The sequence below is a fragment of the Orcinus orca genome, chromosome 14, assembly GCF_937001465.1.
Source record: "Orcinus orca chromosome 14, mOrcOrc1.1, whole genome shotgun sequence".
NCBI classification, from domain to species: Eukaryota; Metazoa; Chordata; class Mammalia; order Artiodactyla; family Delphinidae; genus Orcinus; species Orcinus orca.
The window spans coordinates 56,762,879-56,779,615 of NC_064572.1; the positions used below are offsets into that span (position 1 = coordinate 56,762,879).

At 45.2% G+C, this 16,737-nt stretch overlaps 1 protein-coding gene across 1 annotated transcript; it reads left to right on the forward strand.

Moving 5' to 3' along the window:
* Window positions 1-5,509: 5,509 nt before the first annotated feature.
* HHEX (hematopoietically expressed homeobox) lies at window positions 5,510-11,336 on the forward strand. Its single transcript, XM_004279402.3, has 4 exons — window positions 5,510-5,957; window positions 8,077-8,255; window positions 8,453-8,503; window positions 10,217-11,336. The coding sequence occupies exons 1-4, from the start codon at window positions 5,594-5,596 to the stop codon at window positions 10,427-10,429; spliced, it is 807 nt and encodes a 268-aa protein (XP_004279450.1). The 5' UTR covers window positions 5,510-5,593; the 3' UTR covers window positions 10,430-11,336.
* Window positions 11,337-16,737: the final 5,401 nt, after the last annotated feature.

A 16,737-nucleotide genomic window follows, 5' to 3' on the forward strand; every position in this document is an offset into this window, starting at 1 on the left:
AGGGAAGTAGGTTGGTGTGCTGAATAGAAAGGGTCCATGGTCCACACAGCAAGAGTCCTGGTTCATCATTTCTGGTTCTTTCTCAAGGATTGCTGCCTGGGAGTTTAGATGAATATCCACAGATTTGGATTACATGTCAAAATATCACTTCTGACATTGTAGCCTTTGTTAAAATTATTATTCATGTGACGTCCTTTCATCATTAAAAAAATAACAACAGCTCTACTTAGATATAATTCACACCATATAATTCACCCATTAAATATTTTTCTTTTCTGGATACTCTCAAAGTTGTGTAACCATCACTACAATAACTTGTAGAACATTTTCATTACCTCAGAAAGAAACTCTGTACCCATTAGCAGTCCACTCTTCATTTATCCCCAACTTCCTTAGCCCTAGGCGACCACTAATCTCCTTTCTGTCTCTATAGATTTGCCTTTTCTGGACATTTCATATAAATGGAATCAGCTAATATGTGGCCTTTTGTGTCTGGCTTCTTTCACTTAGCAAAATGTTTAAGTTCACCTATGTTGTAGCACGTGTCAGTACTTCATACCTTTTTATTACCGAATAATATTCCATTGCTTGGATGTACATTTTATTTATTCATTTATCAGTGGATGGACATTTGAACTGTTTCCACTTTTTGGCTATCATGAATAATTCTACTATGAACATTTGTGTACAAGTTTTTGTATGGATAAATGTTTTCATTTCTTGGGTATACACCTAGGAGTGGAATTACTGGGTCATATGGTAACTCTATGTTTAACCTTTTTAGGAACTGCCACAGTGTTTTCCAAAGCAGCTGCTTCATTTTACATTGCCACCAGCAATGTACAAGGGTTCTAAATCTACACATTCTTACCAACATTCATTATTTTGTTTTTTAAATTTATTGTTGGCTGTGGAGTCCTAACCACTGGACCGCCAGGGAATTCCCATTTAGAGTCATTCTTTTCTTTTTTTTGTTTTCTTTTTGGCCACACTGCACAGAATGTGGGATCTTAGTTTACGGACCAGGGATCGAACCTGTCCCCCCTGCAGTGGAAGTGCAGAGACCCAACCACTGGGCTGCCATGGAAGTCCCTATTTTGTTTTTTTAAAAAGAAATTATTATAGTTATCCTAGGAGGTATAAAGTGGTATCTACTTATGGTTTTGATTTTCGTTTCCCTGATGTCTAATGGTATTGAACGTTTTTTCACATGCTTATTGACCATTTGCGTATCTTCTCTGGAGAAATGTCTATTCAGATCTTTTGCTCATTTAAAAAATAGGGTCCTCTGTCTTTTTGTTATTGAGTTCTTCATCACTTTTTTAAATTGAGCAAATAAATATCATAAGCTCCACCCAAAGCTCAGTGGTTGCTAAAATCTACCCACATTACAGTGTTATGTAAAGTACATTACAGTATGTAAAACGTGAACACCACTGAAGCAACATCGTGATGACTACTGCCTGTGTTTTCCAGAGCTCTGATCCCATTCATGACATGACAAGATATTTCTTTTGATCACAGTAGCATCTTGTAAGTTAGTAAAACCCTAAAACACTAATTAATTAGATTTTGTCAAATTTTAAATAAAATACAATGAAATAGAATTAAATGTTATTATAAAATCAATCCATGCTCTCAAGCTATAGCTCATTTGAAGTTTTACTTCTATGTACATTTAATTACTGAAAATAAGTTGCAAAAAATTTACCTAAACTCCTACTAGATAAACTAGAGGTGAGAACCACATTCCCTTCTTACAAAGTTTGGTATCTTGCACAATAGTAGTGACTAAAATAAATGGTGCCAAATTTTTAAAGAGAGTCTTCTTTAATTCAGAATATAATTAAAATCTCATGTAGCTTTATTGGTTTTAGTATCCAGCAGAGAAAAAATATTGAAACTCCAAGAGATTCTGAATTAAATAGCTACAACAGTTTTGTTTTATTAGTTCTGACTGGGTGAAAAAAAATTTTAAGGACAACTTTGGGAAAATCTAGTTCTTTTAGAGCCCCAGATGACTTTTAAAACAATAAAACAAACTATAAAACCTACACAAGTGATATTAAAAATTATGTAGTTCAATGAATGTGACATTCACAAATGTGGCTGTAATTTTTTTTTAACTATAGCGAAATGAACATGTCTGACGATTGGATTTAGAAGAGGTGGTGTTATATAGCTTAACAGAATTAAGGGCTTCAATTTGCTGGTTAGGATTATGTAGCTGAGTTGGAATGTTACACCAATGCCTTATAAGATCCCCATCACCTCACAGGGTCTGTGAGGTGATGGGCCTAAATCAAAGAAAGGAATGATGCTTCCTTTTCCTATATTGATTATTTCCCTAGTATTTTAGTATATACTTTTGGAATGTTTGTAGACTTAGATCTTTTTGGCTGGTGGCCGAGTCATGCACAGAATAAACTATAAACTCATACTATTTATGAAGATGGAGAATGAAGGCTGGCCAGTGATTTACTGTAAGGGCATTAAATGAGTTGGAGTAATCATCTCAATTACTTGCTAGGTAGAAGGGGCAGGAAAAAGGAGAAAAAGATGAGAGAGAAACATTTTGTGAGAAAATAATAACCACAGTTACCTGCTTAGTTTAAAACAGACATAACTTCTGAAGTCCTTTAACATAACAACTGTCCTTTCTTTGTCCCCAAATCCCGTCTCTGTCCTTGATACACAGAAGAATACACTTCACTTTCAGTCTCCCAGCACCTTCCTGAATTCTCCATCAGGCCATGTGAGGAGAATTATGGCTGGTGGAGGGGGCACGACATCAGACCAGACCCCAGAGAGACCGATGATTCGCAAACGGCCCTCCACAGATGGTTTCCAGGAGGAATGCACTACGTGAACTTGTATGCAGACTTAATAATAATTCAAATAATTTTTGGCTTTAAAAAAAAACCAAAACAGTGTTTTTATTTTTTAACGTATAAATTCATACTTATTTTTAAAGTTTTTATATTAAAAAATTTCAAACCTACAGAGAAGCTGAAACTAGTACAATGAACATCTGTATGCTCTTCACTTAAATTCACAAATAAATAAATTTTCTAATTTTGTTTATCTCCCTCTTTGTGTACATACATATACACATATGTATATATTTGTGTATGTGTATCAATTTGAAAGTAAGTTGCAGATTTCATGACCCTTCACACCCAAATACCTTAGCTTGTACCTCCCAGAATAAGGACATTTCACCCACAATACCAATATCACTCCTAAAACAATGAACATTAATATAATAATGTCATCTAACATACAATCCCTATTCAATTTTTCCCTATTATCCCCCTAAATGTCTTTCAGAGCTTAAAAAAAATCCAGAATCCAATCAATTGGGGCGATACTATGAGACCTTGTGAAAATCCTCATCCTCAACAATGTTTCACTTGATGATTCTTGAATGAATTAATACATTTTCTGATTTTATCAATGTTTCTACATTTGTTAGCTAGCATTCTTCCAGCCTTACCATCTACCATCCCTTTCTCTCTCTGAGTATCACTGTGAACAGTAATACTATGAACTCTTCTAATCCATAGTTTTGATGCTTAAATTACCCTAAATTTGGCCAATGGAAAACCCTTCAAGCCGGTTCCTGTTTTCTGTCTGTGGTTTCTGGCACAAGATACCTGGAGCTCACCTTGTACATGTCCTGCCCCAGACCTAGAATCAGCCACGGCTTCAAGGACCTACTTACACGATGAATAGGTCACACATCCACACAGTTCAATTCTCCAAAGAGTCACAAAGTGTACAGTACATTCTCCCTCCATCTCCACCTCTCCCTTCACAGACAGCAAATGTTATTAGGTTTTTGTGTATCCTTCCAGAGATAGTTTGTATAATAAAGGCACAAATATTCTTACCTTCTCCCAACGTTTTAACTGAAACATCGTCAGATTTTGAAAGACGCCTATGACCCCAACCCAAAAAGGTCAGAAACCTTTAGGTTAAGCCCTAATTGTTTCAGATGAGAAAAGCTCAGGGAGGGTGACTTGAAAAGTTGTATTGAGGACACTCACATGTTATTCCCTGGACTTGAAATGTTAGTTCCTCTCTAGGCTCCTAGACACCTACTCATTTTTCAAACATCACTTCCTTGAGGAACACTTTCTCTTCCTTAACACATCTCCCTCACCCAACTAGGTGGTGTCCGCTTGTTATAAGGTTTCAGGTTATCACGTACTTCTCCTTCCTAGCACATATATAAGTCAGTGTATTAAAATTTGTTTCCTGCCACTGCGAGGACAGGAACTACATCTGTTCTGTTCACTGCTGGCACACAGTAGTTGCTCAACAAAAAAAGTGCGGACTGAAACTTGAACTCAGGCCATCCGGCTTCCAGCCCACTCTTCCTACTGCCTTCCCACTGCAGTCGGAGAAATAATCCCAAGATGTAAATAAAAATTCTCAATAGAAAAAGCCGGGAAGCTTTTTCATTTCCACCATTAATGGAGGACCTTGGCAGAAACCGCTCACCGCGAGGTGTGACGGCCGCAGGAGGGCGTCAATCAAGAGAATGCCCCCTTGCCCCGCAGGCGAGTGGAGCCGCACAGAGCTGAGGCCACACCGGGTAGCGCGTCACAGCTTCAATAGCAAACACGTGCAAAAAGGGAAAGCGGGGCTGCGCGCAGCTGCGATCCCCCAGGACCCGGGGATAGGGGACAGGCAGCAGCCCCCACTGGGTCAGAGAAGACTGCACAGCTTCTGCCTGGCGCCGTAGGATCCAGGCCTTCCCTTGATTCCTGCCCGAAGGGACTTCTGCCAGCGTCCCCGGGGAAGTGGCTGAGTCCCGGAGCCCACAGATGAAACGGGCTAGAGAGCAAGAGTCCGCAGCACCTTAAGTCTAATCGTCCTTACCACGCTGGGACGCAGGCAAGGGCCGTGGATCTCTCTCCTTGGAGTTGCCCCAGGAACCCAGGGCACTCTCTCCCGCTACGAGCACTCCCGAGACGCCCAGGGCAACAGCCAATGCTACCGTTACTCCAGGGAGCGCGCTGACCACGGAGGGTGCTCTCAGGCCTGCGAAGGCGCGGCCCGACCAGGGGCCTCTACGCCTGCGGGCCCCGAGTCCAGTCGCCCTTTGCCTGGGCCGGCTACCGCCTCCCCGGTCCCGGGCCTGGACCAGTGCCCCCGAGTTTCGGCGGAGATGCCTCGCCGCCGGGGCTAGGGCCGCTTGAGGCCGCCTTCCAGGCAGCTGCTTGCCTCGCGCCTCGCCTGACGGACGCGGCCCTGGGCTTCCTTCGAGGGCGTCCCGGGGCAGGGTGCCTGGAGCCCCGAGCGTCGGCGGCGAGGGTACAGCCGGGCTTAGGGTCCTAAGAGCCTGGGAGCAAGCGCGTCCCAGGGGCGGGGACCTCGGCCGGCGGGGGCGGGCCAAGGGTGGGGGCGGGAGACGGCTCCGGGGGCTCCGCGCCATTGGACGCAGGGCCCAGCGGCAGGAGGGGGCCAGAGAGCGCGGCCCCACCCCGCAGTCGGCAGAGCCTATAGCCGGGAGCGCGGAGCGCGGATAAATGTAGCGCCGCGGCGCGGGCGGCAGCTCTCCGAGGGCCCGGAGCGCGGCGGAGCCATGCAGTACCCGCACCCCGGACCGGCGGCAGCGGGCGCCTTGGGGGTGCCGCTGTACGCGCCCACGCCGCTGCTGCAGCCAGCGCACCCGACGCCCTTCTACATCGAGGACATCCTGGGTCGCGGGCCCGCCGCGCCCACCCCCACGCCCACGCTGCCGTCCCCCAACTCCTCCTTCACCAGCCTCGTGTCCTCCTACCGGACCCCGGTATACGAGCCCACGCCGATCCACCCCGCCTTCTCGCACCACTCCGCCGCCGCGCTGGCCGCCGCCTACGGACCCGGCGGCTTCGGGGGCCCTCTGTACCCCTTCCCGCGGTCGGTGAACGACTACACGCACGCCCTGCTCCGCCACGACCCCCTGGGTAAGGCGGCCGGGGTCATGGCGGGGCTGAGCCCGGGCGGCGGCGAGAAAGGCGCCACCCGGCAGGTGGCAGCGCCCAGGAGGCGGCGGGGGCGGAGGGGAGGCAACAGAAAGTTGTGGCAAAAGCGATTGAAAAGCGGCTGTCGGGCGCGCGCGGGGGACGGCAGGCGCGGGCCCCGGCGGCGGGCAGCCCAGTCTGCCCGCACCATGACTCAGATTGGTTTTCCTGCACCTTGCAGGCGTCGGGGCGCGCGGGCCCGGGCCGGACCTCGGGCGCTGCCGCTGGGGCCGGCAGCTGGAGGAGTCCTGGGGTCGCGTGTCGCCCGGGTGGGCTCCCTTAGCTGGAGGGACTGGGAAGGGAGAGCCAAAGCGCCCCGGGCCGCCCCCGCGGGGCAGGGATAGCTGCCGGGCCGGGGTGGTTACGGGGCTGGACCTGGTTCAACAAGCTTGTGCAGTGAAAGAGCCTGACCCTTTCCGTTCATACAGGAAATCTTGAGTTCTCGATAGGAGTAAATCTGGTTTCAGAAGCTGTTAAGTGTTTTCCTGGCTGCATGAAGCAGACCCTTCCCCCGGAGTAGTGCACGCTGCTGATTATTTTATCGACATCCTCAATACAGACAAATTCAGGAAACACTCGACTTCTGATAGCCGGGATCCGTTTTTCTGATATTGTTCATTTCCTCTGTGTGGGATGTGACTTTATGGCAGCTAAAATAACCAGTTGCTTCCCTTTTTTTTTTTTTTTTGAGGCTGTTTTGCCCCAGTCTGAATCCTGACGTAAGCAAAATCTCGAAAAAACAACATCGCCAACTTTAAAAGCATTTAGCGCAGGCCTGCAGACCCACGGACAGACGGACGGACTGACCCACACGTCTTTGGAATAGGAAGGGCAGCGCGGACACGTTGGCCGTATAGAGTTTGCGGGACTTGTTCCCTCAGTGAGTGGCCTAAGAAATAAGCCACCCGTGATCTGCACTCCGGGTGGCCCTTGGTGCCCCCGGCTAAATGAAACGGGGCTCCTTGCCTTGGGCCACCAGGGTTTCAAAATCTACTCTGTTATTGGCAGCCTCTGCAGGCACCCTGGAGACAACTAACATATTAATTAATTGACATTTTAATGTCATCAGTATTATGGTGTGGTCCCTCACTCAGTTCTCCACCTTCCTTTCTCATCGCTAGAGAGATTTGGGGGGGATTATATTTTAGTTCTTTTTTTTTTTTTTTTTTTAGTTATTGTGTTTTTGATTCCATTCCTGAGGGTTTGATGGCGCAGGCCCGGTGCGGCTCTGTTTGCCTTCTGGGCCAGAGGGGGACCCTCAGCCAGGCCGGGCCTGGGGGCAAACGTTTTCACAGAGCGCGCCCTGGGTTTCCTTGGGTTACTGCTGGGACTGTGCAGGAGGAAGCAAAGGGTTTTTCGAGATAGACCAACAGGAAACACATTGACGGAAATGTTGCCATAGCCCACGGGGTGGCTCTAACTGGCCGCCCCCACCGGCCGGGTGTGAAATCAGAGGAGGCCCGGCGCCCTCCAGCCAGGATGGGAAGCTCCACGCGCCCTGAAGCTTGCTCTTGGGCCGGAGGGCTTCCGTTGTAGCCAGGCCGCTGGACCCTGGCAGCAACGCCTTGGCTAGTGTGACAGGCCCACTCTTCCCCAGCCTAACGGATATTTGGAAAGTGCGGTTCACCAAGGGAGAGGACCTCTCTGCAGGCCCTCTAGACTAAAAAAGTTGTGTATAAATTTTGAGAGCGACTGATTAAAGAGGGTCATGGTATTTTAAGCTCAACCTAGAGTCGGTGTTCTTTTGGGGATCAAAATGATTGTATCTAGCCATGGGTGTGATGGTGGTGTGTGTCTTTGAGCATACACGTGTGATCTTTGTGCACATGCCGTGTAGATGTGTGACTTTGGATGTTCCTGTGTCTGTGGGTATGATGTGTATTGGTGGGAGCGTGTTGGGTCCACGTCTCAGGGGGTATACGTGAATGTGTCTGCTTGAGTGTCCCGTAGCCTCCCCTCCCATTCTTTGTCATCCCCAGTGCAGGCAGGGCCGGGGTGGGCCACGCCGCTTCAGGGCCCTCACTAAGAAGCGGCCCTCACTAACCGTCGCTTTTGCCCGCAGGCAAACCCCTGCTCTGGAGCCCTTTCCTGCAGAGGCCTCTGCATAAAAGGAAAGGCGGCCAGGTGAGGTTCTCCAACGACCAGACCATCGAGCTGGAGAAGAAGTTTGAGACCCAGAAATACCTCTCCCCGCCCGAGAGGAAGCGTCTGGCCAAGATGCTGCAGCTTAGCGAGAGGCAGGTGAGCTCGCTCGCGGGGCGCAGGCAGGCTCCTGGGGCGTCGGTCGCGGGGCAAAAGGGAGACAGTGGAGCCACAGGGAACTTTGGCGCGCCTGGATCGCTGTTTGGCTCAGCAGCTCCTGAACGGCTTCTCCCCGCCTCCCCAGGTCCCTCGGGATTCTGGGCTCTTGGCAAGTTTTCTTTCTGTCTTTCCTGTAGGTCAAAACCTGGTTTCAGAATCGACGCGCTAAATGGAGAAGACTAAAACAGGTATTGACATGGCTCTGTTTCTATGGAAATAAATATTTTTATCATGTTATCTCAATGCGAGGCCTGTTACAGGTTGTATGCAAAAGTCATTTGAGGGACTATTTAACCTCTTCACCTTGATTAAAAAGGCAAATAGTCCTGCTGAAATTCAGGATGAGTTGTTCAGGCGGCAGTAATGCTAAAAGCACCTAATGCGGTTCCTATATCAATTATGCTTGGGTTTTCACACACTGGCTAGTAAAACTCCCAGCTAATTGTTTTATAAACCCCATATGTTGTTTATCTAATTAACGCAGGAAAGATAAAGTAATTGACAGTAAATGACTTAAGCAGTTATCTTTGGGAGAAAATTGTTTCTTTTATTTACACAGCCACAATAAAACTAGGCAGAGCTCAAGGGTAAATATAAGGAAATAAACACTTTTAAGTCTTGTTTGCACTGTTTTTTAGAAGAATTAAATATCAAAGTGTTAAAAAATTATTTTCCCTCTAATTCTAGCTCTTAAAATGAATATAAAAACAGTAAGAGAATATCCAAGCCTGTTTGAAAGGCAGCTTAAACTTTCTAACAGTCTTTCTTCCAATGACCTTGTTACGCAATATGTGATAAAAAGTAAAGGCTAATTCAGTTTTTAAAGAAGCTCTGTTGACTTAAAGCTAAAGATTTGTTTTTGATGTCCTAATCTGGATGTCTTCTCCAAAGTTATCTGACAAATGCTGAATTTTTCATTTGCCAGTCTATATAATAAATGAGATATTTTTGAAACAATAATGAGTGGGGAAATTGAAAGCAGCGTGCATTTTAAAATTTAGCGATAAATTTCAGATTCCCTCTCAATATCTGATCTTGTGACTTGTTACATAGTTGTAAGCTTGGTAAATCTATTATTCTATAGTCTTGCTTTAGAAAAAAAAACTTTAGCAGTATATCATAATATTTCTTCATAGTGTCTATGTGCATTTTAGACAAAAACAGGATTAAAAATTTACTAACTTATTTGGTTCTTGGTCAAAGGTAGTTTACCAGGGACTTTAAAAACAGTGGTTCCTATGTAATATGGGAATATTTTCCAGAAATTTCCTCCAGATTTTAAGTAAATTATATTTGTCTCTCTTTCCAGTTAGCAACATTCTTCCAGTTCTGCATTTTTTCTTTGCCACGATTGTGTAACTTGCTACACATATTTATGTGTGTATATGTTTGTGAACTTACTCCAGAAAATGCATAAAAAAAGGATTCAGTCTAATAATTTTGAAACTTTATCCTTAATTCACTATTTAGCATTCATATTTTTTAAATGTCTGAAGACTTTGTTAATTGGCAAGGTTTAAATATTTGAAGAATAAAGATAGTGTGTATCTGTAGTGATCTAATTTCTTTTTCTCCCTAAACTTTTAAGAACCTTGAGACCATGGGTCTGGGCTGGAGTTAAGCCTTCATTTGACATAACACATTTACATTTATATTTGTGATTGGTGGTTCTTATCTGGCAAGAGTATAATCTTTCTCTGAACATGACAGGAATTTTATTTCTTCCAAAGTGAGAAAGAAGCACAAGTATGTATTTTCTGAATAAAAATATTATACCTGAAAGCAGTTGATAAGCTAAGAATTAAAAAGATGGTAGAAGATGAAAAGACATTTGATTTATGTCTCTCACTTCTTCATATCTCATGATCCCACCAATCTCCATTTTCATCCTCTTCATTCAGGAGAACCCTCAAAACAATAAAAAAGAAGAACTGGAAAGTTTGGACAATTCCTGCGACCAGAGGCAAGACAGTGAACAGAATAAAGGTGCTTTGGATAGCTCTCAATGTTCGCCCTCCCCTGTCTCCCAGGAAGACCTTGAATCAGAGATTTCAGAGGATTCTGATCAGGAAGTGGACATCGAGGGTGATAAAGGCTATTTTAATGCTGGATGATGACCACTGACATTGGCATGTTCAGAAAACTGAGCTTTGGAATAACATTTGCTACAGAAAATCTCCATAGATGAACCGGAAAACTATATGAGAAAGGGAATCAATTTTGGGTATTCTGGAAACCTAAAATGTGTGGTGCACTGGCTAAATAACAAACACATTGAAACCTTAATTTTGACTTAAATAGTTTATGAACTGATTTTAGATTGTATGATAAAGGGACTCTTCACTGATTAAATTCACCCCCTTTTTAAAAAGTAACTTGTTTTTTCTATTTATAAAAAGTAATTTTGAACTTTTTTGTTAAATTTTTAAGTTATAACTTTAAAGATTTTAATAGGAATTTCTTGAATGATTTTTCTATAAACTGTTTCTACATCCCACTTAATGGAAAAGTAAAGGGACATCCCAAATCCAGAGGTATGCCTTGGAAAGGGGGCCCACAATTCAGGCAGCCTTGTAATATTTTAAAGGAAACATTCCTTACTTTTTTGTTACATTCTTACACTGCTGCCTTAAATCCAAAACCATCTCAGAGCTCTTGTCTCGGGGATGTATGTGTTCTTTTCGTCACAGAGATATATAATCAATATAAGTTGATAATCTTAAATGCTTGTTTTGCACTGTCACTTAGAACCTGTTTGACCAAGGTGTTAAGGGGATAGTACAGTCCAGTTCAAGCAGAGAAACTGACTCATCAGTGACTAAAATTAATCACAGATGAACTAGAAGTAGCAGATTAATTAAATGTAAGTAGATTGTAGATATTGTGTTTTATATTAAACAGTGTTTATAATGTGTGTATATATAATTGTTCACTGTAAAAAAGACATGGCCAAAATGGTTTGTTTGTTTTTTTTAAATGAGTAACTTGTATATAAAATAAATCCGCCGGTGGGATGACTGACCTCTTTGGACCTCTCATTCTTCGATTAAAACAAACCCACACCTTTTCTTCCAGCGCCTGGGGTGACTGGCGCGGTGCTGGGCGCTGGGGCCGGGGCAGGGGCGTGGGGTCCGGCGCAGGAGCGTCTGGCGGTGCGTCTCGCCGGCGCTCCTGCGGCTCGTGGCTCCTGGCGTCCTGGGGGCGCGGTTCTGGCGCTGGCACCTGAAAGGTAGATGTGAGCCTTTCCCCGGGAGTTTGCTGGGGGTTGGCGGGGGACGGGGAGTGGTGTGTGTGTGTCTGGAGCAGCGGAGGTGGCTCCCGCCAGCAGACCCCGAGCCCCGGGCGCGCCAGGCGGCGGGAAGGGAAGAGCAGCTGCGCCGCGGCAGAGCGCGGGGGCCGCCGAACGCCATCGATTCACCTTGGCTGGCCGGGCAGCCCGGGCCGCCGTCCTTGACCCGCGTGAGTCAACACTGCGTCATCCTTTGGCTGCCGAGCCCGGGTTGGGGGTCCGCTTAGGGGGAGGGGAGTACTTTGTGCCAGGACAGCGGTTCTCCCTCTTCAGCGAGCTTCAGAATCACCGGCAGAGCTTGTTGGAACTCATTGCCCTCCCCATCCCCCGAGTTTCTGATTTGGGCAGGTCTGGGGTGGGCCAGGGAATTTACACTTCTAACAAGTGCCCAGGTGTTGCCCAAGCTGCTGGTCTGGGGCTTTAAGGTGCTTCTTGTGTGGAAAAAGCAGGTGGGACCCGCGTTCACCCCTCACTCCCTCACCTGGCTCCCCTCCTGCCGACAGTTCCTGTCAGTGTGGGAACAGGAGGGTGGCAGCGTTGAGGAGGACGAGGGGAGGTGGGCGCAGGGTTCCTGGCTGAGGGGAGGGAGCAGGGCTGAGGAAGAGGTATTGTGAGCTGGGGAGGAATGAAGTGCTGAGCTGGGGAGGAATGAAGTGCTGAGCTGGGGGTGGGTGTGGAGCTGAGAGGAAGGGTGGGCTGAGGTTTCTGACCGGCCGGGTATTGCCAGCCCAGCTGCTTGCCTACTTGGGGCCGTCAGGTTCCTGACATTCCAGGAAACGAAGAGCCAGATCTGGGAGGGGGGAGTCCAGAAATCTCTTCCTCAGATTGGGATTGACATATACACGCTACTATATATAAAATAGGTAACTAATAAGGACCTCCTGTGTAGTACAGGGAACTCTACTCAATACTCTGTAATGGCCTATATGGGAAAGAATGGATATATGTATAACTGATTCACTTTGCGGTACACCTGAAACTAACACAGCGTCGTAAATCACCTACACTCCAATAAAAATAAAAAAAAAAAAAAGAAATCCCTTCCTCTAGCCTGGGCCTCCATGGAGGCCTCTAGTTATTGTGGAGTTGGGTGCCTCTGGGCTGGGGTCCTGTGAAGGAATGCCTCTGCCCCTGGCCTGGCTTGACCAGGGCTGTGGCTTCCCAGACATGAGCACTCAGATGAAGAGTGAAAAAGTCGTTGCACTTAGGGGGTTGTCACACCCTGCCTCCTTAGATTCCAAGAAGGCCCATGGAATTACCTGTGAATTTTATTTATTTATTATTTATTTATTTTAATAATTTTTTCCATCAAACTTGCTATATTGCTACTTTCAGATAATTCTTTTTTTAAAAAAATAATGAACAGGGGACTCCTTTTTAGGAAACATTTATTTATTTATTATTTATTTTATTTATTTATTTTGGCTGCACTGGGTCTTAGTTGTGGCACGCGGGATCTTCCTTGCGGCGTGCAGGATCTTTTTTTAGCTGTGGCAAGCGGACTTCTTAGTTGTGGCATGCATGTGGGATCTAGTTCCCAACCAGGGATCGAACCCAGGCCGCCTGCATTGGGGGCGCAGAGTCTTACCCACTGGACCACCAGGGAAGTCCTTACCTGTGAATTTTAATTTCTGAGAAAATTTGTACTGGGTCCTGAAGCAGAGAGGTGTGCATTGGCCTGGAAGTTTAAAGATTTGGGTTGGAGTTTTAGTTCTTTGCCTCAGTTCTTTCATCTATTGAATGAAGATGGTCTAGTTGATCTACATGACTCTTACCAGCACCCCAGTTCCCAACTCAGTTCTCCTCAATGTCGGAGCCCAAAGTAGGCATCCAGTGGGAGGGTCTCCTTTCCCCTCATCTGTAGGCTCCAGGCTCCCTGTCCCTGCCTGACAGGTTTCATCAAGGTTTCAAAGGTCATAGTCAGTCTCATTTGAAAAGAGGACTGTCTGTATCAGAGTTTGGGGAGAACAGGAGGCTTATGGCCCTAATATTGAATTAAAGCAATCCTGAAATCTGTGTGTGTGTGTGTGTGTGTTTCGCTCCTGGAGATAACCTCTGGTTAATGTTTATTCTTGAGAATAACTGTATCATGACTATGAAGCAGAGGAATACAGGTTTATGTATTGATTGGCACTAGAAAAATTGAGGAGTGAAATCTTGTTTTAAAGTAGACAATCCCTGAAACCAGGCCATTTTCCAATTTAAAGCTATTCCCAATTCTCTTCAAGTTGATCATGTTCTGAATCTAAACATGTCCTTAAGAATCCACAGCATGTTACCTGGAGGAAGTACAGTATTTTCAGGACACAGGTTGGCATTAACTGTTTTCTAAAGTGCCCCATTGCAGATTGTCAATGAGTATTTACAAATTCTTCCTACAATCCAGGCATTTTTCATTTGTTTGTCTTTTGGCTATTTCATGTTGAAGCAGCATGTATGACCTTTACAGCACAACTCCTGTCTTGTTTTTAACTCTTTTTATCAGGAGATTCAACTTGAAAATGGTTATCATTTAGCAGAAAGACAAACAGAAAAGCACATTTTTGTAAGCAAAACGTTAATGATTGGAAGAATTGCCCTAATTTCACCATGACAGTGTGTGATTAATCCCCTGGGTCATGTACTTATACTTTAAGTTATTCAGTTCGTCAGTCTTTGATATTCAGAACCCTTTCTAACTTAATAGGATATTGATTTTGTTGGATGATGTACTTTGACTCTTTAAACAACATCACTTTTAGGAATGACTAGGCTGCTGTGTAGTATTTTATTTAGAGAACTGTTGCATAAGGTTTCTTTTTCTTACTTTTTATGGTTTTCTCAGGGTGAAGGCTGATAAGACATCTTGTGGGAAAAGAGGAAACCATCTCTGATAGTGAAAGTACCTATTCTCTTTCAACATTTCTGACAAGCTTTTTTCTGTGTGTGGTTTCATTGTTGTGAATATTCATTTTAGTTAATGGGGGCAGGGCAGGGATTTAAGAAAATGTATCTAGACTTGGGGGAAATGCATTTAGCTGGGGACAGAATACACTTACCAAAAATCCCCATTCCAGTTATACTGCCTTGAGGAAGACGACGGGAACTCAAAATCTCACCCTTTTGATTCTTCTTTAAAATCCAATGATTTTAAAATCTAATGCTCCTCTAAATCTGTGATTGGAGGTGATATTTATGTGAATACTGACAGCATGGGACAAATGTGGAAAACTAAACAATCACTCATGATGCTTCTAATTAGGAGTTTGGTATCTCGTAGTAAAAATAATCAGATGTTGTACTAACATTTACTTTTCATCCCTTTGGGTTTCATGAAATTCCAGCTGGAATCTCTATATAATCTGATTTTATCCCTTGATACTTTTTTTTTTTTTGTATTGTTGTTGAATCCGAATGAGAAGCACTTTGGAGATTCCTCCCACCCACCAGTATACCTGAGGTCCAAGGTCTACAGAACATTAGCTACCCCTTCAGATATGGCTGTGGGGAACCCTACTCAGGAATCTTACCGTTGTGGATAAGAGCAGGGCTGGAAGTAAGGCAGACGAGTCCCCTCCACCTCCCTTGCTGGTTGGGGGCCTTGGGCTCAATTCTCAGCCTCAACTCCTCGAGAGGTGGGCGGCTCACCTGAGAGGAGGCATCAATACCTGGCACACAGTGGGCGCCAAGTGTCAGCCTGAAGAGCTAGAAAGCCCCCACTGAGTCCCTTCTTTTGAAGCAGCTCTTTGATTCGCAGTTGCAGGCGGGAAACCTCTTCAGTCGGATGTACACAAATCTCTCCAGACAATAGAGAGGGCCGCGGGGAGGAGACCCTGGGGCTGGAAAAGGCATTTCCTGTCTGCGGAGGATCTTGACTTTGGAGCATCCGGCGGTAGCCGCGAGGTTTTCGAGGCGGCCGAAAACTTTCTCGTGTGGCTGCTTAAAAAAGTCACTGCCAATTTCAGTCACTGCGATTTTCTCGATGAAAGCTAAGGAGATAACTTCTCACTTAAAAATTTTTTTTAAACATTAGAATTTTTTTTTTTCTAATTTGGAAGGGGAGTTTGGTATTATTCAAAATCTTAAAAATTCAAAACTCTCATCACCCATCTCATCACTCCATAACACTACGACAAGAAAGGGTTAACGGTAACCTCATCCCTGCCCGACCCCCAATTCATACGTACTGGCAGGAAGAGAAATACCTATTCAGTTTGTCTCCATTAAACTTGTTTATATTTTTCTTTTGTAGTTTATGTCCTTTATCCCTCCTCACCTCTCCACCTTTTTAAAATTTATTCCCTTTTACAACCTTCCCCCATTTCCTCCATCTCAAGATTCCTCTTCCTCATTCAGTTTATTTCCCTATTAAGAATAGAAAATGGGGCTTCCCTGGTGGCGCAGTGGTTGAGAGTCTGCCTGCCGATGCAGGGGACACGGGTTCGTGCCCCGGTCCGGGAAGATCCCACATGCCCCGGAGCGGCTGGGCCCGTGAGCCATGGCCGCTGAGCCTGCGCGTCCGGAGCAAAAAAAAAAAAAAAAAAAAAAGACTAGAAAATGACTAGTTTCAATTCTTTAGAGGTCACAATTTGGCCTAAGATTTTCTTCAAATATATAGAAATTTTCAGCTTTCAGGTGAAAATCCTAAGTTTGAGGGCGATGTTGCTGGAGTCCTAATACACTGCCCCCATCCCTCCAAGGACAGTTCTTTTAGTTTAGCTTTTTATTTATTTTCTTTTTGAGCCAGGATAAGCAATAATAGTGATAATAATAATCAAAAAGTAATAATACTTGTGTCCCCAGGGGTCAAGCATTTGTGCACTGGGGGGTAGTGGAAGTGCCCAAGAGGTGGTGCAAGGGGTAGGCTCAGGATGCCCTGGCGGAGCCTTCCAGAGGTCCTAACACAGAGGAAAGTAAATGGAGTGCTGTTTTAGGGAGAGAGATAATCAAGTTCACAGACCTGGAAGGGAAGGAGGGCAGGGAATAAGTATGACTAGAATCATCAGAGGTGTTTGGGTTCCAGCATTTGGAAAAAAGGATTATGGACTGCATTCTCCCTTTCCAGTCACACAGATCTCTTTGCTTTTACTTTGGCACTTTCCTCCATCTGGAACTCTCCTTCCCCAGACATTCTCCTGGCTGGCTCCCTTGCCT